Source organism: Prionailurus bengalensis, chromosome B3 (genome assembly GCF_016509475.1).
Source record: "Prionailurus bengalensis isolate Pbe53 chromosome B3, Fcat_Pben_1.1_paternal_pri, whole genome shotgun sequence".
Classification (NCBI taxonomy): domain Eukaryota; kingdom Metazoa; phylum Chordata; class Mammalia; order Carnivora; family Felidae; genus Prionailurus; species Prionailurus bengalensis.
In genome coordinates, this window is record NC_057355.1 from 122,556,092 (window position 1) to 122,577,006 (window position 20,915).

Here is a 20,915-nt window from a genome sequence, read left to right on the forward strand (position 1 = left end):
GGTGTCGGCCTCGCCTTCCGGCGGAGGGCCCTTCTAGGAGTACCGCCGACAGTCTCCATGGTGCCGGGTCCTCCGAGCCGAGTCACGTGGCCGGAGAATTCAGCCGAGGAGGCGCGGGGAGGAGAAATGGGCGGGAGGTGGAGGGGTAGCTTGAGACTGGGCGACGACGGGGTTGTCATGGAGCCGCGGGGCCGGGCTCGCGCATGCGCCACCTGACCCGCGGGTCCGGTCGTGGAGAGGCGACCTCGGCCCTAGGTGAGAGAGGGAGGGCTGGACTCGGGGGCAGAGGGTTTGCGCGGAGAGCGTGGGGAAAGGAGGCAGGAGTAGGAGAGAAGGGGAGCGACGTAGGCCAGAGAGAGCACCCGGACTTTCAGGGGACTGGAGGGCCAAATGGTGCGAGCGGGAGGCGGTGCGGCTGTTCCGCTTATAGTTGGTGCTTTTGCTGCGAGGGGCGAAGCTGCGTGGGAGAGGGGATCGCAGGTGCCCAGAGGCTGTGTGTGGGGAGAGGGTTTGTGTGGGGAACGAGTTGGGTACGCACTCAGGAAGGGTGGGCCCCCGTCTAACCCTGCTGAGAGTCCGGGCAGCGGGCGGAGAGCCTGCAGGCCTGCAGAGCTGTGAGCAGAGGGGCAGGGAATGGGCAGGTGAGTGGGCGCGAGGCTGGTGAGCCGGTGAGAGTCCTGGGCCTCCAGTTTGGGGGTGGACACAGTGCCCGGTCCTGGGCCCGGGACGCAGGTGTGCTGTCACCCACTTGGCTGGTCATTTCCCCTGGGTGGCCAGCTCGCCAGGTATGGTGCCAGGGGGTGGGGAGGTAGAGGAGAGGGTGGGTGTTGCCAAGTAAGAAGTTAGTGGGTGGGTTTCGGGGAGCGCTGGTCCAGGCCCAGGGCACAGGCCGCAGCCAGACTCCGTGTTATTGCCCAAGTCCTGGCAGTATGCATTGCCTGGGCGTTTGCCCTGGGAGCCTGGTGGTATGCCAGTCACAGCACAGTCCTAGGGTCTGCCCAGTTCTGCCCTGCTGAGCTGGCAGGCTGTTGGATGCCTGGAGGGTGCTCCTGCTGTCTGGCACAGATGCAGCGTGGGCTGGTGCGAATGGGGAGGTGGGCACTGTTACTGTGAACCCTTCTGGAAGCAGGGGATTTAGAGAAATTCTCTAATCTCATCTCCTCTTTGAAGGAGGAGATGGAGTGAGCCATATCTGGTTCCAAACAGAGGACATTGTATGGAATTGGGGTTCAGGATCTTTGACATAAATTTGCAGCCAAGTTGGAGAATGGAAATGGATGCCAAGGGGAAAATGAATATTCGAGGTTTAGGTTTTAGGTAGATGGGTCGGTCCCCCACAGCCCCCTGTTAAAACACATAGACATTTCCCCAGAATGGTATCTTTGGAAACCAAAAGAAAACAAAGCTCAAAAGAAAAGCTAGTAATGTATTTCTAATTCTAACTGGGATTACTCATGATTTTTGGGGTGGTAAGGTCTTAGTTTTCTATGGCCTTGTCCTTTTTTGTATTTAAGCCTCTGGGCTTTCACCTCACACCTCCGTCCATGCACGCATGCTATGCACGTGACACATTTTAAAGGGAACTTGAGCTCTTGGGAAAGTTGCCAGGTGTCTATAAAAGGAAAGACCCGAGAGCAGCATTTCAAATCCTTGTAAACATTGGGTCTCCTTTTTATCATAAGCCTAAATCTCCATAAAGATTGTTTGTGGATTAGACAACCTTTTAATTTGGTGGGTGGATTTATTCCTAAGGCTTCACCTTAGAATAAGGAAGTTGGGTCTGGAAGGTAGGTCTTGAGGTGACCACGGTGTTTGGAGATGCACAGTCTTGACCTTCATTCAAGCTGTTCAGGTATTTCAGTGACAGCTAAGCTGCTAGGCTGTCCACAAGACTCAGCGGGATGGAAGGTTTGTTGGAATGTTTTATTCTGTTGAGTACCTCACACATTAATGGGAGGGGGGGTGGGGCTGAAGTTGCAAAGATGAAAAAAAACAACTCTTGAGGTTGAGGAGACAAATACCTAGACTCCAATGTAAGAAGTATAAAAATAGAAGTGCTATGGTGCACTTTAGTTAGAGTTTTACCTTATAGCTATTTATATCAACTTATGTATTTTATCGATTCACTTTCCCTTATGAGTTTTATGTGTACTATTCTGTCTGGGAACTATTTGGAGAATATGTTACATACGCAGTTACCAAAGGTTCGATTAGGGTCGATTCTGACAATCCGGGGAACTTAAGTTGGAGTCCTTTCAGTGCGGAGTCCGGCACGTGAGGATCTCAGATGTTTGTAAAGCAGCATTAGTGGTTTCCAGTCAGTGCCAGGAAGCAGGGGACGGCATGGTGGGTAAGGGCTTAGTAACCTATTTTTGACTGCTAGTCAGCTTATGAGCATCTGACTTTGTGGTGAAATAATATTGAGGAGGAAAAAGAATCTTAAGGTTTTCAGACTGCCATTTGCGTGGCCCTGGGTTTGACAACAGCGGTAGTAAATGCCATCACTCTGTGTGCTTCTCTCCTGCCGAGGGCCTCGTGGTGCTGTGCATGAGTGGGTCTGTTGTTCACTGGCTAATTGATGTCCCTGGTGCCACTCTCAGGAAGGAAGTACGTTTCCTCGCAGAGAAGAGAGGTCAAGGTGGGATGATGTAACCTTTCATTGTCCATCCCGCTTGAACTTTCCTAAGACCCTAAGGCTTTCTGTTGCTTAAAAAGAACATTACTTAGGGCAGAAGCTTTCATACTTTTAGTCACTTTCACATCCAAAGTAGTCGATGGCTATTCTTTTTGTTTTTTTAAGTTTATTTATTTATTTTGAGAGAGAGAGCAAAGTGCACACGTGTGCACAAACTGGAGAAGGGTGGGGGGGGGGGCAGGGAGAGAGAAACCCAAGCAATCTTAATGCTGTCAGCACTGAGCCCAACTCGGGGCTTGATCTCACAGACCATGAGATCATGACCTGAGCTGAGATCAAGAGTTGGATGCTTAACCGACTGAGCCACCCCGGCACCCCTCAATTTGCTATTCTAAAGTGGATTATGCGTTATTTCCAACGACCACTCATTCTCTAAGACTTAGTATTTTTGCATCTGTTCTCTTTTAACCTATTTCAGCATTTGTGTTTTGATTCCACAATTAGTATTGTCCTGCACATTTCCAATGAGCCAGAAAATTCCTATGTATCTTTTTTTTTTAATGTTTATTTTTGAGACAGAGACAGAGCATGAGCAGGAGAGGAACAGAGAGAGGGAGACACAGAATCCAAAGTAGGCTCCAGTCTCTAAGCTGTCAGCACAGAGCCCAATGCGGGGTTCGAACTAAAGAATCGGGAGATCATGACCTGAGCTGAAGTCAGACACTTAACCTACTGAGCCACCCAGGTGCCCCTCCTGTGTATCTTCTGTAGCTGTATTGGCTACACTTTAATAATAGTAGCAAGACATTTTTCATTGTCAAAAGGATTGTAGACTAAATTGGGATGCTTTATCTAAAATACCTGGGGTCACCTGGGTGGCTCAGTCATGGTCTCCTGGTCATGGGACCAGGTCCCAAATTGGGCTCTGCGCTGGGCATGGAACCTGCTTGGGATTCTCCCTTTTTCTGCTCCTAACCAGCTCTCGCGCGCACCCTGTAATAATAAGTAAGAAAGTAAGTCAGACCTGAATAAGTGATTGCCCATCCACAAGCTATATCTACTTCCCTTTTGAAGAAGCTTCCTATTCACTTTTGGATGGTATTATTTCAGGGAAAAGAAACTGCACATTTGTTGGGTTCCATACAAAAGGATCCTGATTTAATTAGAAATACAGTTTTACATTTTGGTTTACTTTTTAAACTGGATTATTCATGCTGTCAAATTTCATAGCCACCCAATAGAGACATTGCTTTGCAAGATGGTGCTATGCGAGATGGGGAGGGGGGGGGGCATTGTTAATCTTTTATGTTCATAGGACTTAACTTGGGACCTGTGGAAGAGTGCTTGGTTTGACATGGGTTGAATGGGGAAGCCAGTCCCCTTACATGAGTTAGCTATGATACAAAATAATTTTTACTTGTAGTTGTGTTTAAAATTCAGCCTCATTCAGGGGCACCTGGATGGCTCAGTTGATTAAGAGTCCTGACTCTTGATTTTGGTTCAGGTCACGATCTCAGGGTTCGTGAGATCTACCCCTTCACTGGGCTCCGAGCTGACAGGATAGAGCTTGCTTGGGATTCTCTCTCTCTCTCTGCCTCTCAGAGTCTCTTTCTCTCAAAAATAAATACATAAACTTAAAAACAATTTTTTAAAATAAAATTTAGTCTCATTCAGATGTGTTCCCTTCAGTCCACTCTGTATGCAAAAGTATGAGCAAGAGGGTTGCTCAAGGATGCTGGTAAATACCTTTGTTTTTAATTTTTATACTGAATCGCTCCTCTGCTTCTTCACTAGATCCTCTGCTAGAGAAGCGTTCAGGCCTGGCGTTTCGGGGTATTCCAGATACGGTGCCCTTTGGCATGGAGCTTGTGTCTCTCTCCACTCAGAAGGGCAAATGGACTGTGAATTAAAACTTCGCCAGGCATTGTTTCCATCTCTTTCACGCTGCTGTAACGAAATACCACAGACTGGGTAGCTTTTAAACAACAAAGACGTATTTCTCACAGTTCTAGAGGCTCGAAGTCCAAGATCAGGGTGCCGGCACACTCACGTGAGGGCCCTCTTCCGGGTCACAGTCTGTTTCACTGTCCTCCTGTGGTGGAAGGGGAAAGGGATCTCTCCGGAGCCTCCTTTATAATCCCATTCGTGAGTGTCCACCTTCATGATGTAAGCACCTCCCAAAGGCCCTGCCTCCTAATACCATCCTCTTTGGGGGTCAGAGTTGCAACATAGGAATTCTGGGGGGACACAAACATTCAGACCATAGCACCTCCCCAGTTTTCATTGTTATTGTCGTTTTCCCCATTCTCTTTATCCCTGAAGTATCCTTTGTGTATTCCTCTCATGCCGTCCTCACCCCTGCCATTCTGTGGGGACTCGGGCGGCCTTGTTAAAATATCTGGAATGTTCCCAGCCTCTGCCAGCCCTTTGAAGGGCTCGTTTGTCTCATTCTTTGCACTGTTAGCCAAGTTCTAGGTCTGCTGTGGACCAGTTGTGTGTCAGTGGGGCAAGTGTAGGCTTCTTCAGCTTTTCGGGGCTCCTACTTGTGCATGTGACAGCCCACCCGGCATCTCCACCTGGATGGCCCACAGCCACTACTCTATGTGACCAAGACTGGAACAGCCTAGCCACCCCACCCAATCTCTTTTGTGCTCTTCTTGGGCTGCTTAGCTTAGGAAGTGGTACCACCATCTACACCCCCAACATGCGGTCACCAAGCCCCAAGTCTTCCTCCTGCATACGTCTCCGGTCTGTTTGCTTCTCTCCATTTCCATTGCCACCACTTTAATCCACCTGGCTACCGGGGCAGTATCCGAATGACCTCAGCGCCTCTCTTGCCTCTCTCCACTTGAATCTCAGTTCAGCATCCAAAATGCTTTTAAGATGCTGACCTGATCATGGGTCATAAGGCACTGCCTGTCTGGCCCTCACCAATCCCTCGAGGCACAAGTGCATGGCCTTCAACACCCCCCCCCCCCCCCCATTCACTGTGCTCTGGCCTCCCTGGCCTCTCAACTCTTTGAATGTGTCAGACTCTTTGCACCTTTAGGGCCTTCTCACTTCTACACCCCACCCAGCCCCCTTTCCCTGGCTTCTCCAGATCCTGGGCTACATGTCACTTCCTCAGGAAAGCCTTCTTTTGCCCAGTCCCCTCAGACTGTCAGCCCCTCCCTTTCATAGCTGTTATCAAATAGTAATTAAGTAATTGTGGGATTGGTTGATTAATGTCTGGCTGGCTATTTAGACCGCAAGCTCCAGGAAGGCAGAGACCATGTCTGTTCTATTCACTTTGTACTGGTCCTAGCCCAATGCCTGCTTCATAGTGGGGACCTGATAAGTATTTCTAAACGACTGAGTATAACTTAGCTGAGCCTCACCTTCCTTTTCTGTAAAATGGAATAGCAACCGAGGAGGACATTAACAGCAATAATGTTGTGTGTGGACTTGCATAGAATCGAATACAATTATATATGATCTTACTTTCGTGCAGAAAAGTTCTTGTATGTAGCTTGTATGAGGAGCTGTGTTTACTCTGTTTAGTACCTCACCCAAAGAAGTGAAAGGTTCATTGGAGCAACTGTGTTACGGGAGGTGGCAGCCCAGAGCCCACCAGTGCACGATGGGAAAGCAAGCCTTGTCCGAGGTGGGCATTACCTCTCCTCACTCCCTCAGGGAGCAGGGGGAGTTGCCCCTTCCAAAAAGCCTAATCAAGTGTGCCTTTGTTCGCAGTTTACAAAGCTTCCACTGAGTGTGGTTTGTGTGCCCTGAATTCGTAATGGAATTTGAGGGCAGGAGAGGACAGTGAACCTTCTTTTGGGTGGAAACCGTTCTAGTGTTTAGCAAACTTGAAGCCTTTGTAAGCTGAGACCTCTGGGAAAATTCAGAGGAAGTGGGCGAGGCCAGTGTTCTTTGCCCTTCCTTTCCTCACCGTTTGGATCACCTGTTTCAGCTCTCCAGGCAGTGTCTTCTTATGTAATTGTTGTGTCTCACAGGGCAATCCAGATGAAAGACAGGACTTGATGAATCCACTTCTAGCCCGGTAAAACATGGAGAGGAAAAACCCACCCAGAGAGAGCCCCAGAAGACTCTCGGCCAAACTGGGCAAAGGCACAGAGATGAAGAAAGTGGCTCGTCAGCACGGCATGGCAGCTGCTGAGTCAGATAAGGACTCTGGATTTTCAGGTTAAAAATACCTTATTCCTTCCACATTGTGATGAATGATTTGCCTGAAAAACGCCCTCCCTAGAACTCATTTGTGTGATAAAGGTGGGAAGCTTTCATGTACAAGATAAATAAGTCTCTGATCTCTTAAAATGGTAATTCTGGTGCCACATGGTGGGCCACTTACCCAGCAGAGTCACTGGGGTTAGTTCTGAAGGAATGATCTGACATCTTTTTCCAGTGCAGACTCTCAACTTTAAACCTTACATTTCCAGCCGTTGCAAAGTTAGTGGGGAAAAAATATTTAAATCCTGGTAATTCTGTTGTCTCAGCTCCTTTTTCATAGGAACAGCTACCTTGCTGGAAAAAAAGTACTGCTGTATGCTGTCTCCATGTAGCAAACGAAACAGGAGTATGTGATTTAAGACAGCTGTTTTTACTAAGAAAGTAATTTGCCGTGTTTAAAAACATTTCCCCGCCACAACCCGTCCCTGCCAGTACCTGTGCGTTTGTATTTGGGCTTGGAGAGCCTCAGTTCCAAACTTGAGAATCTACTAGAGACAAGAAAGTAGAACGGTTTTCCTCATTAGTTTGTTTCAAACCTTATCTGAAAGGGCTAGCTGCATATGCAGTGAATCATTTAATTTTGTGCCCGGCACTTCTGTTTCCACATTTGAGTGTTTCAGTGACTTGACTATGGCTCTGGGGGCAACATTTTTGGTCCAGAGGATGCAGAGAGATGAAGCCAGGGGATTCTGGCTGGGTCAGCATCCTGAGAGCAGAGCCCTCCCCGAGAGGAAGATTTATGTTATCCAGCTTCACAGAGACTTATCAATCCATCTTGTTGATTTATTAATTTATAGTGAGAAATGCAGCTGTTAGGAAAATTAGAACTCTCTCATCCCTAGAGGGGTGTGTTTTCTGCCTGTAGGCATGCTGCACGAGAAGCCAAATTATAAATAGACAGTTGCTCAGAGAGGAACAGAGCACCAGCCGATCGAAGGACTAGAATAGGGACAGTCCAGTGAAGGGAGGGCCAGCTTATAGCCCTTTGGGTTTTTCTTCTCTCTCAGCATTGTTTCCCAAGCTTGACTCATCACAAGGCTCATCTGAGGTTCTTGTTAAAAATACCAGTCACCACCATCCACGTATATACTGATTCCCCTGAGGTAATCAATTGCTGAAGGAATTTCATCAGTGTTATTTATTTAATTAGCAGCATGCCTTCTCAGACTCACAAGGGAATCGGTGTACCTCCTGAGTAATGATAATGACGTTAACATTTATATAGAATTTACCATAGAAGTTCTATATAACCAATGGCTGGCCCTGATGAATAATGTTTGCCAGTTTCCATGATGTATATACTCTCACCAGGACCAATTAATTTCAGGCTACTAATAAGATGTTACTGAATATGGGGATGGGAGGATTTGGGGAACTAGAAAAGATGTATACCACCAGTCCTTATGAGCTGGTAAGAACCGACTGCAGCCCATCGCTACATAGATCACAGTTCACGTACAATAAATCATAATAACTATCCTGTGAGAAAGTATTATGTTCTCCATTTTACAGATGAGGAAACTGAGGCATAGAAAGATTACATAATTTCCAGGATCATGCAACTGGTCAGTGGTAGAGCTGGGATTTGAATCCAGGGACATGTGTTTCCAGAGGCCCTACCTTTTGACACCATTGCCCAGTATTCTGGAAAGCTCTGGTGCAATTTTTTAGGTCAGTGTCAGCCAAATCCACCTCATTTATCATTTATTCACTCAGTGATTGATTAGGAGTAGTCAGTGATGGGGAATACACTTTGGCTGGGATGCTCACAGTTGCGACACTGGAATGCAAATGTTCTGTGTGGGGACTAAAATAAACCTACATTTGGTGTGACTAACACGCTGCTGTGTGATAAAGTTGTACTTCCATAGGACAGTCAGAAGGTTCCGTTGCCTTGGCATTCCATACATATTGAGCTTTGGCCAAAGCTGCCGATCAGGGAATGGGCTAAGCTTATGGTGGAAGTTTGGGTGGGCTCCTGGAAATGTGTGTAGTTCTGTTATCTGGATGGTAAGAATATTGTCCTGGATTAAGCTGAGGTTACTCCAGCCAGACTTCTGTTGGTTAGGATAATGTATGAGTTTGCTAGGACTGCCACAACAGAGTGTCATAAATTGGGCGGCTCAGAAAACAAATTTATTGTCTCACAGTTCTGGAGGGGAGAAGTCCAAGATCATGGTTCCTGGTGGACAGGGTTCATTTTCTCGGGGCTGTGAGAGAGGGGAAAAAAAAAAATACTGATCACCAGACCCCTCTCCTGGAGATTGTGATAGCAAGGGTCTGGGGGAGGGCCTTCAGGAAAGGTGGATTTTATTTTATTTTTTACAAGTGTTTCTGGTGATTTCTGTGATCAGACTGGTTTGGGAAACATCATAGGCCTAATACCTCTTACTTTTATTATCATGTTTGTTTTTCGTCCTTTTTTCTTACTGTGAAGGTAATGCATGCTCATTGAGGAAGCTTAGAAATTTAGGAACATGCAAAGAAGAAACGAAACATTCTCCATAATCCTATCACCTATTATTCCCAATATGTTGACATTTCAGGATACCATTCGACAACCTCAACCTTGTCAGGCCGGTTGTTCGGTAGTATGTCCCAAAGTCTGGGGCATAGTTTTTCTGATAGTTTCCTTATTGTCTATGTAGAAGTGCTTTCAGAAGCATTGAGTTGTTCAGACACAAGATGATATTAAAAATAATCTAACTCATTATGCCCCCGAAAATGGCCCCAGTGGATGCCTCCGGCCGCTCCTGGGCCAGGTGCCAGTGAGTTAGTTCAAGGAGTTATTGTTCCAGTTACCTGGGAGTGTGATATGATTTGTAAAACCAAGGTAGTTTTTCCCATTGTAATTACTTTTCCATATTTAATTATTCCCATTTTAGTTATTTCCCCAACTTTGTATTTTGAAAAACTTCAGATCTACACAAAAGTGAGTGAATGTCACAAATGTCTTTCATTCAGATCCACCGAGTGATATCATTTTGCCATATTGCTCTCTCTATACACAAGCACACCTCTTTATACACACATAAATATATATATAATATAATCTTTTTTTTTTTTTTTTTAACGTTTATTTATTTTGGAGACAGAGAGAGACAGAGCATGAACGGGGGAGGGTCAGAGAGAGAGGGAGACACAGAATCTGAAACAGGCTCCAGGCTCTGAGTGGTCAGCACAGAGCCCGACGCGGGGCTCGAACTCACGGACCGCGAGATCATGACCCGAGCCTAAGTCGGCCGCTTAACCAACTGAGCCACCCAGGCGCCCCTATATATAATATAATCTAAACGTGTATGTGTAAAAAATGTATTTATGTACTGAACTATTTGAAAGTAAGTTGCAAACACTTGAGCCTTCGTCCGTAACTACTTAAGTACAAATCTCCAAAAAGAATAACCTTCTGTATAATTATAATATCATTGTCGTAACCAAGAATTTTCACCTTGATGTAGTTATTAATGAGCTATAGTCCATATTCAGATTTTCCCCATTGTCTCAATAATGTCCTGTGTTTGTCTTTTTGTGTATTTGTTGGTTTTGGATCCAGGATGCAGCTGAGGATTGGGCATTTCATTTAGTTGTCCTTTTTAGTCTTATGTAGTCTAGAACAGCTTTCTCATCTTGCCTTGCCTTTTTTTTCCTTCCCTTCTTTCCTTTGTTTTCTTTTTTAATCACAGTGACATTTTTTTCAAGTTTATTTTATTTATTTGAGAGAGAACATGAGCAGGGGAGGGGCAGAGAGAGAGGGAGTGAGAGAATCCCAAGCAGGCTCTCAGTGCAGAGCCTGACGCGGGGCTCAAACCCACAAACTGTGAAATCATACCCTGAGCCAAAGTCGGACTCAACCAACTGAGTCACCCAGGCGCTACAATGACAGTGACATTTTTTAATGCGATAGCCTGTTGTTTTGTAGAATGTCTCACTCTCTGGATTTTTCTGGTGTTTTCCCCATTATTTGAATCAGGATAAACATTTCCTTTTTACCAGAGTACTACATTTTTGATGTTACATCCTTCCCATCGCAACACATGATGAGACTCCTAAATTTGTCTTATTCTTGATGAAGCCCTGGCTGATCACTTGTTTAAGGTAGTGTGTAAGCCTGTACCAGATTTCTCTATCGTAAAAGTATCCTTTTATCTTTGTAATTAGAACATAATTTATGGGATGATACTTGGAGACTGTGTGACTCTCCTGTTTCCCCAAAACTCTTGACCAGTGGTTTTTGCAACCACCACTGATTATCCTTAGCTGAATCAGTTACTGCATTTGTGGCTTAAAAAGGGTGATCTGATTTTATCGTTCCTTGTACATTTTATTAGGTGACGCTCTTCTGTAAAGAAGAGTTTGTCCTCCTTTTTTGAGTATCGCTATGGATACATGGAATTCTTTTGTAATTCAGTCTGTCAATCATATATGATTGTTCTTTTTGATACTCAAATTGTCCCAAGTTTGGCCAGTGGAAGCTCCTTCTTGATAGTTCCTGTGTCTTTTTGACTTGACCACATTTATGTTTGAACACTTCCTTGCTTTTGGGGACAATAAGACGTCCAGGCTCATCTTGTACTTTTTACTGCCAAAGACTTGAATTGAACTCACCTGTGACATTTAGAAACCAAGATCCATCCACTAGGTATGCATTTTGCTTCTGAGGTCCTTTGTTTCTGGCCATGGTTCTTAACTAGAGGCACACGTTTGGATTACTTGTGCTTTGTGAAAATCCACTTCCTGGGCACCAGATAAATCAGTTCAGCAGATTGAGGGGAGGACCCCGACATCTGTAAATTCTAAAAAGCATCACGAGAGATTCTGATTAAATGCAAGTGTTGACAGTTACACTCATTTAAATTATAGTCACATTTCGGTCCTGCCTCATCCAAATTACTCTGAGATTCTTGATGAGCATTTAGTGTATTCCCAGACTCCTCACTAGCAGGGTTATAGCAATCTCTTGGTTTACTCTAGCAGGTAGCTAATTAAGTCTTTTTTGTATGGATTTCCCGTAGGGCAGCCTTATCTTCTTTACCGTAGAGAGCAGCGTCTTTCTATCACCGGTTGTGCAGAGTCCCTAGGAGGCACACTCAGCATGCATTTAGGACACCCACAAGAGAGGTGCTTAACTGGGTGGAGGTGGGAAACAAAGACACATTTCAAATTTCGGCTCTGATGAGCTTACCCAGAAGTGTACAATTAGAAAACTTAGGATGGAGCTGTTTACATTTCAGCATGGATGTAAGTTTGGAGGTTTACAGGTTCATTTTGTTTTTATTATCGTAACTCTATTTTGTGGTGCCCAGAGCCTCTAAAGGTCTTAATCCTGCCCCAGGTCACGCATGTACTCCGTTCCCCTTTCAGCAACAGATTCTTGAAGGTAATGCTCTCACTCTGAAGCCTTCAACCCATTTCTCCTGTGGCGGTGATGCTTACTTTCACATATACCCTAACTGATGCAAGCTCTGGTCTGTAACAGAGTTAGAAAGGAAGCCTGCTGTCCTAGGGCAGGGATTCTTAATCTTTGGGGATAGGAGGGATTCCATTGAGAATACAATGAAAGCTAAAGACCCATTCAGAAAAATTCACAAAAACTTCTATCACAAATGTTCTATTCCATTTCAAGAAGTCTGTTGACTCCTTTGAAGGTCTGCTTAAGAGCCCCTCGCCTAGATCCTAAGTGAACTGACCACTCTTCTGCCCACCAGATGGGAGCTCAGAATGTCTGAGCTCGGCAGAGCAGATGGAATCCGAGGACATGCTGAGCGCCTTAGGCTGGGGCCGGGAAGACAGGCCAAGGCAGAACTCCAAGACTGCAGGCAGTGCCTTCCCTGCACTGTCCCCGATGGTTGTCATGAAGAACGTGCTGGTCAAACAGGTGAGGGGGACTACTATCTCCTGCCGTCTCTGCACGGGAACGTTCCCGAGCTTCCTGCGTGCCCTGCCTCTCCCTATCTGCCAGGAGAGATTTTAGAAGTAGACCGCCAGTGCCACACCGATGCACACTTCTGTCCTGGGGAGACGATGTTTCCTTTCAACTACTGACAGTGTTTTCTGCAGAACCACAGCGGTCATGACACGTGTTCCCATTTTCCAGACGGCAGGCCTACTTCATTTCTATATTCCTAGTTTGTCCAAAAGGACCCCAGCTTTCTTTAGTCACAGATAAAGGAATGAAGCAGAAATGTCGTCACTTTCTTAATGTTTTATTTATTTTTGAGACAGAGGGAGACAGAGCATGAGCAGGGGAGGGGCAGAGAGAGAGGGAGACACAGAATCTGAAGCAGGCTCCAGGCTCCGAGCTGTCAGCACAGAGCCCGACACGGGGCTCGAACTCACAGACCGTGAGATCATGACCCAAGCCAAAGTCGGACGCTCAACCGACTGAGCCACCCAGGCACCCCTGTCGTCACTTTCCTGGTGCATTCTAACGTTTGACAGAAGTGAGGGTAGCAACAAAAGAATCTCTTTTTAATTTGAATTGCCCCTGAATTGAGGAATGAAAGGTGTATTTATTTGTTTGAGAAGTAGAGGCGATTTCCATGTTCTCCCAAAGCCGTGTCATTAGTGAGAAAGCAGCTCTTTGGTTTGGGTATGGCCATCCCAGCAGCCTCCACCCAGCATTGTTGTGGCATTGAAAAATACCCTGCTTTGGGCTTTATTATATAACTATGCATATTGTGTGATTATTGTCTGGATATGAAAGAAGAGAAGATTTAGATGACAATGTAAGCTAAGACCCAGTGTTTGAAACAGAGAATTCAATCATGTGAATTTTGTCAAAGAACATTTAACCTCACCCTCCTTTGCTCTAAAACATACCAGTTCTCGCATGGGTCCATTCGTTGAAGAGGCTGCTTGAAACTAGTGACGTTTGAAATCTGGCTTTGTGTTGTGGACCTTCCCACCTTAGGCAGAAGAACATGGCTAGAGCCTCACAGGAAACCCTAAGATCTTAACTGTTTACCTAGTAGTTGTTACAGAGGAACACAAACTGATTTTCAACAAGGCAACCTAGTGACTCTGGGAAAAGAATTTGAAGATTTTTACTTGGCAGATCGTATCTCAGCTGGAAGCATAGTTCCCCTTACTGAAATGAAGAGAGAAAATAAAGACATGACACGGAGCCCAAATGAGACTGTCCAGGCCCCACCAGTGCCGCCTGCTTCTCAGGGCTTCCTTTCTCCGGGGCTCTTTTTCTCCCTGCCTTCCTCTCTTGTTCCCTTAGCTCTTTCTGGTGTGTCTGTGTTTATACGCCTTCTTTGTTGTAGGCGAGGCTGGCAGCTCCCGGAGCTGAGAACAGCCCACGGGTGAGGAGTGAGTAGGCTTTTCCGGCAGAGCTGCATTCTTCAGGACAAAGACCTCCAGGAAGGCTGCTGGGCTGGATCAGGAGATTGGAGGCCCAGGGGGCAGGCTGACCTAGTAGAGTAGTCTAGGAGTTTTGTTTTGTTGTTTTTTTCGTACGTGCTAGAATCTGGCACATTCCAAAATTAAAATAATTATACACTTAAAAAAAAAATCTCCTCATATTGTGTAATGTCTTGATTATTGCTGCTTGCTTTTAGGTATTTTTCTTTTGAGGGTCTGATTCCATTTCTGCCGCTGGCCCATGTGATCTTGCACGTAATTACTCAACCACTGCGGACTTCAGTTTGCTCATCTTTAACGTGGAGGCTTTATGTGAAATGTGCTGAGATCCTATCCAAGCTGAAAATCTTGTCCTGTGTTTCCTCAGATTATTTCAACGTGAATAATACATTGTAAAATCTAAGAATGAGGACAAATGAGCTAAGTATCTATTAGGGCAGTGGGCATACAGCAGCAGTAAGAGCCGTCCACTGAAATCATCTTGGGAAAGCAATGAGTTAGATCTTGTCTGGATCCATTTGCCTTGTGGGGCTATTCTTAGGGCACGAGTGACTAGCGGGATAGCCTGAAGTTTTGCTTCTGACTGGGCTAGGCTGACCTCTACTTCAGAAGACCCATAATTTTGGATCTCTGACAGGGAAGTGTGGCTGCTGGGCCTAGCATTGCTTACACGTACTCCCGGCTATGTTTGAACACCAAGTGGGCCCCAGAATGGGCTCTCCGGGTAATCCTAGCCTTTGTACAAATGAACTATAGTTGAATTTGGCCTCAAGTTCCTAGCCAGGCATCCAAGGAGCTGAAACGTGTGCAAAATGGTGGGCAGATGTGGGAAGACAGTCCATAGCTTTCTTCAGATAACTCAAATGACCCCACCAGGGATAAGAACCTTTGTCGGGTTCTCTCTCTTCCTAGCCTCGTCACCACTCCTATCTTTGGGACCAAGTTGGAAGTAGACTGGCTTTTGAATATTAGAGACAAGTAGCCATGCCCTTCTTTAATAGGCTTCCATCTGGATCAGTACTTGAAGAATAAAAGTGTATGATTGAGGAGTAACATAACAAAAGCAGAGTAGAGAATGGTTAGGCTGGGTTTTAGAGTCAGACCCAGGATGGAATCCTAGCTCCGTCACTTAGTAGCTTGGAGGCTTAAAGCAAGCCGTTTCCACTTTCTGAGCTTCCATTTCTTATTTATGAAAGGAGACAGTAACGACCACATGGGTTCTTAGGGACAGTAAATAGAAGCACCCCCAGAAACCATCACACACAGTGCCAACCCCTAGTAAGTACCAAGTAAGCATTGTTCGCTTGAGTGGCTTTCTGGTTGCTGGGGCATCACTGACTTCAAAAACAGGGGCCCTGACAACGTGTAACTTTCTAATCAAAAGTCAGTTTCAGGGGGCGCCTGGGTGGCTCAGTCGGTTGGGCGTCCGACTTCAGCTCAGGTCACGATCTCGCGGTCCGTGAGTTCGAGCCCCGCGTCGGGCTCTGGGCTGATGGCTCAGAGCCTGGAGCCTGCTTCTGATTCTGTGTCTTCCTCTCTCTCTGCCCCTCCCCCGTTCATGCTCTGTCTCTCTCCCAAAAATAAACAAACGTTAAAGAAAAAAAAAGTTAAAAAAAAAAAAATCGGTTTCAGGTAGAAGAGGTTCCAGGTATAACCAAATGAAGACAGACTTTGGCCTGAAGACACATTTGTAGGCTTGAGACTAGCACACTTCAGCTTACGCCAGGCAGTTGTACTCGCCCATATTATAATTGCCTCAGTTGTGACCTTAACCATGTCATGGCTTCACCTACCTACAATTTCTTTTTCTCAGTGATAGCACTTGAATAAAAACCGGTATTTCCTTGAGTGTTCCCGTAAGTAGGCTTAAAAAACAACAGCCCAATGATAGCAGACTCAGATGGATTTTCCAGCCACTTTTCCGGTCGGGTTCTCTAGAAGGGCTGCCCCCCGCCCACGTGAGGAAGCCCTGTAGTTGAAATCGTTACAAGCATCCGGCAGAAAGAAGGCCGCAGCCCCTCTCCTTTCGGCGGGTCACAGTAGCGTGCCGCTCTTTTCCTTTGTTTTCAGGGCGGCAGCTCGTCCCAGCTCCAGTCGTGGACCGTCCAGCCCTCCTTCGAAGTGATCTCGGCTCAGCCACAGCTGCTGTTCCTCCATCCGCCCGCGCCCGCTCCCGTCAGCCCATGTCACGCCGGCGAGAAAAAGTCGGACTCCAGGAACTACTTGCCCATTCTAAATTCTTACACGAAAATAGCCCCCCACCCGGGCAAAAGGGGCCTTTCCCTCAGCCCGGAAGAAAGAAGGGAAAACGGGGTGCAGAAGAAAGTCTGCACGGAGAGACTTGGGCCGAGCTTGTCTTCCAGTGAGCCCACCAAGCCTGGTGCCTCGCCACCCGGGCCCCCCGCGCCGGCACCCCCAGGCGCCAAGCTCGCCGCGGACTCTGCCCCGCAGGGTGTGCCCTCCCTGGTGGCAGGCGGGAGCCCACAGACTCTTCAGCCCGTGTCCAGCAGCCACGTGGCCAAAGCCCCCAGCCTGACCTTTGCCTCCCCCGCCAGCCCCGTCTGCGCATCAGACAGCACTCTGCATGGCCTGGAGAGCAGCTCCCCGCTGTCGCCGCTGTCAGCCAGCTACGGCTCGCCTCTGTGGGCCGCGGAGCACCTGTGCCGCAGCCCCGACCTCTTCGCGGAGCAGCGGCGGAGCAAGCACAGGCGCTTCCAGAATACCCTGGTGGTCCTGCACAAGTCCGGTCTGCTGGAGATCACTCTGAAAACCAAGGAGTTGATTCGTCAGAACCAGGCGACTCAGGCGGAGCTAGACCAGCTGAAGGAGCAGACCCAGCTGTTCATAGAGGCCACCAAGAGCAGGGCTCCTCAGGCCTGGGCCAAGCTGCAGGCATCGTTAACATCGGGCTCTAGTCGTGCCGGCAGCGACCCAGAAGCGTTCTCTGACCACCCAGACATGTAACACAGGAGGCATATTTCCCTGTTACTTGAGCGGTTCTTTTTAACTCTTGCGGTTTCTACTCCTGTTTCCCAGAGCTTATGTAAGAGCTTTTCCTTCTGAACTTAAACCATTTGGCAGTTCACTTACGAAGCCACATGCCAGGACCTGGCTGTCTTAACCTGTGGTCTGTGCACAGTTTACACACGTCTCCGTTCTTCTGAGGACCTCAGATGCAGAGTGTCCTCGAGTCCCCCTTAACTTAGCCTGCAGGCTGGTAGATGGGTCACGGGGCAAAGCAGGCGAGCTGGTTGTGTGGGGCTCTTCTGGCTGCCACCTCCCACCATCCCACTCACTCACTGTGATCAAGGGCACAGTGACAGGGATGAGTCCAGAGTGACATCTGTCAAACCAGGGAGTAGGTGACATAAGGATCCCTTTGTGGATCTCCTCATGGATATCTTATGCACAGAGAAAAATACGAGGTGTGCTCATGTTCCACGAGGCATCCTGCCATTTGGGTGAAAACTAAAATGCCATGGGCACAGGTTGGGCCGAGGGTGTAGGCGCTTAATCATGTGAAGCTTTGTCTTCCTCAACTGGAAAGTCAAGGGGAGAGAAGGGTAGCACTATTGAACTCTTACACTTTAGTTCCAAGCCAGATTTCTCTTCACTTAAACTGGTAGGCAAAATACTTCAGATTTTTAAAGTATGGAATAGATTCGGTACCATCTGGAATTATAATTGCTGAATTGCTTTTTTTTTTTCTTTCTTTCTTTTTTTTTTTTTTTTGACTTAGACTCTGAAGAAAGTAGACATGGCCAGCATCTCTTGATTGGGAGCTGGAAGATTCTGGAAATTTGTGCTTCCCCCACCCCCTCTTTTGAAACAGTGCAACCTGTTGTATGTATGAAAATCTCCAAGGTAGCTTCGTGGTTCCTAAGAATGGATGTAAGTTAACCCCTCTGCTGCCACTTTTTTTTTTTCCTTTTTTTTTTGTCAAACAGGAAAGAAATGATTACTGAGCTTGGTAAACTTTGAATTAAAACCATCCTGAGGTCATGACACAGAAGTCCCCAAAATATTGGAGACCATTCTTCGTACCGATTTTATTTTCATACCCAAAGTTTTCGTTTGTCGCCTGTCACAGTGACGTGGAGCGATGTGGGGTGGAGTCTTCTGTGTTGCCTGCATTAGATATCGGCAGCAAAGCCAGAGGTGTGGTGTTGGTTATTTGAAGTTCATCTAGAAATGGAGGGTGTGATAAGAATTTCCAGATGATCCCGATTCTTTCGGCTTCGTGCTGAAGGTAAATGGGATTTCTAAGTAGTAGCATTTCAGACTTTTTATCCTTTCATCCAAAAATGTTGAAAAATCTTGAAATTTTGAAATTTCAAATCTTGAAATTTGAAATGTTGAAAAATCATCTTGAAAAATCTATGTACAAATTATCTTAAGAAGAAGTTCTGTATGACCAGCTTCGTCTTTTCTGCACTAAAATGTTCTTGAAGTTTTACCAAGGCCAGAAGCTAATGCTCAGATTTACCTGGTAGTTGTTAACTGTAACATAGTTTCGAAATGACAAGACTTTAGATTGCCCACACTTTGTTGTCCACCATGTAGGATTTACATACGGCTGACCAATTTAGAAATATCTTGGTAAGATCTCAACACTCTCCTGATCCAGGGCAGAATTACTACCTGCCATTTACTTTCTGAAAAAGAGTTTCAAAATCCCAGCAAATGTGTCTTTAAGCAGACCCTCGGCTCCTTTGAATATTCTCCTCTTGGCCCACTCCCTTTGCCTCCCCTGAATCTGTGCTGCTACGACAGCCCTGCTCTGCGCACCATGCTAGGAAGCTTCCTTTTTGGCAGAATATGTTGGCAGCAAAGCTAGAGAGACAGGTGGATTCAGAAAAGCCTGGGCACCAGTCATGAGTCTTACTGAGTGTCAAAAATCTGAACATACTTGCTGAGAACCAAATTTATTCCATCAGAAAAACCCTCTGTGGAGCTATAAGCCTCTTGGACTCTTCTTCCTAGATCAGGGTTTGCATTTCCCTTCCTGTTATGGTAAAAGATGATGAGAGCCATCATCGATCTGCACTGCTGAGTGGCAGGGCGAAGCAGCACCTCCCCGGCTCTTCTCTGATCGTGTGACTTAGTGTTGGAAGTCGCTCTAGGCTGTTAGCATGGGTGTTCCTTCCCTCGTGGAGCTGTAAGCAGATGAAGCCAAATAGGGAAGCTAGTTCTTGGAAGAAGAAGTCCGTTGAGGCTCCCAGACGTTTGGGGCCAGAAGCCAGATCGGCAAATGGAGGAACCTCGGAGTAGACCAGAAAGATCTCCATTGGTTGTACACGGCTGTAAGTAGGAATGGTCTTAGACAGCATGCTTTGATCTGGTATGAACTACTGTGGCAGGGCTGCTGGCTTCTGAAGGCGAGAAGCAATTCTTAGTTCAGACCAACCCTTAAAGAGAACTTTTGGCAGATTTTTTGGCCATGTTGAAACACATCTAGAAAAAGCTGCTGGTTGAATTGGCTATGGGAATGGAGTTTAATAACATTTGTAATTTATTACAGTCGTTGCTTTTTATTGATTATAGTATTGTCTGACTTTACTATGAGTCCTTCAACAGAAAAGTAACCCTTGTGCATATATTGAAGTGTTTTTCCTGCTATGAATTCTTTAGGGTAGAGATTTATTTACCAAATGTGAATTCTTTTGAGGAAGTATGAAGTTTTGTAGAAATCGACTGTGAAATGTCAGAGAAAAATAAAAGTCACTTACTTGAAAACTATCCGGCCTTTTTGCTTTATAACTGCTTAAAAAATACTAAGCGAAATCTAGAGTAAGTACATTTGACCCTTGAATAACATGGGTTTGAACTGACCCGCTTACCCACGGATTTCTTTCGATAGGTACAGTACCGTGCTGCAAATGTCACTTCCTTGTGGTTTTAATAACACTTCCTTCCCTCTAGCTTACTTAATTGTAAGAATACAGTATATAATACATATAACATATAAAATAGGTGTTAATCGACTCTATTACTGGTAAGACTTCCGGTCAACAGTAGGCTTTTAGTATTTAAGTTTTGGGGGATGCACGGATTTTCAACTGCGGGGGGTCGGCACCCCTCAGCCCCATGTTGTTCAAGGCTCAACTGTATTTGAATTAAGTTTCAAACATATGTACTCCTGTCATTTGGGAATGTTGGGATCAGATACTGAACCGGTGTGAACTTAAAAGGAAATGAAAGCGATCTTAATGCATATGAAAGTCCCATGTTACCTGGCATCTTAGAAGTTTATATTGGGTAGGTTGGGAGGACTAAGAGGAGAATACAGTCCAGTGGTTTCTTTCTTCCTTTTTAATGTTTATTTTTAAAAGAGAGAGTGTGAGTGGGGGTGGAGCAGAGAGCGAGGGAGACAGAGAATCTGAAGCAGGCTCCAGGCTCCGAGCTGTCAGCACAGAGCCTGACACGGGGCTGGAACCCACGAACCGTGAGATCATGACCTGAGCCGAAGTCAGATGCTTAACCAACTGAGCCACCCAGGCGCCCCTCCTTCTTCTGATCTGACACTTTCACAAATGTCAAAACTACAGTTGCCTGCTGGGATAAACTAAAACCACATGAAATGAAGTACTTCCTACAACAGAAGTCCTTAGCAAGTACAACTCCAAGCCTCCCTCTGTGCTTCTTGGAGTTCATTCCTAACACTCGGCTCCTCCCTGTTCCCCAAGGC

At 46.2% G+C, this 20,915-nt stretch overlaps 2 protein-coding genes across 5 annotated transcripts in view; both read left to right on the forward strand.

The window, feature by feature from the left end:
- The first annotated feature begins 43 nt into the window (after window positions 1-43).
- On the forward strand, window positions 44-19,966 carry CIPC (CLOCK interacting pacemaker). Of its 4 annotated transcripts, none has more exons than XM_043556713.1 (4): window positions 124-255; window positions 6,628-6,817; window positions 12,568-12,737; window positions 16,298-19,966. In XM_043556713.1, exons 2-4 carry the CDS (start codon window positions 6,682-6,684, stop codon window positions 17,189-17,191), a joined length of 1,200 nt encoding a protein of 399 aa, XP_043412648.1. In that variant the 5' UTR covers window positions 124-255; window positions 6,628-6,681; the 3' UTR covers window positions 17,192-19,966. The 4 variants fall into 4 exon arrangements, with proteins under 4 accessions (XP_043412651.1, XP_043412648.1, XP_043412649.1 ...); XM_043556714.1 differs by lacking the exon at window positions 124-255 and adding an exon at window positions 885-1,908; XM_043556715.1 differs by lacking the exon at window positions 124-255 and adding an exon at window positions 4,430-4,477.
- Window positions 19,425-20,915, forward strand: part of TMEM63C (transmembrane protein 63C) — a 127,024-nt gene continuing 125,533 nt past the window's right edge. Inside the window, exon 1 of the mRNA XM_043556709.1 lies at window positions 19,425-19,530. The gene's annotated coding sequence lies outside the window, so the exon portion shown is untranslated. The remainder of the gene's footprint in view (window positions 19,531-20,915) is intronic.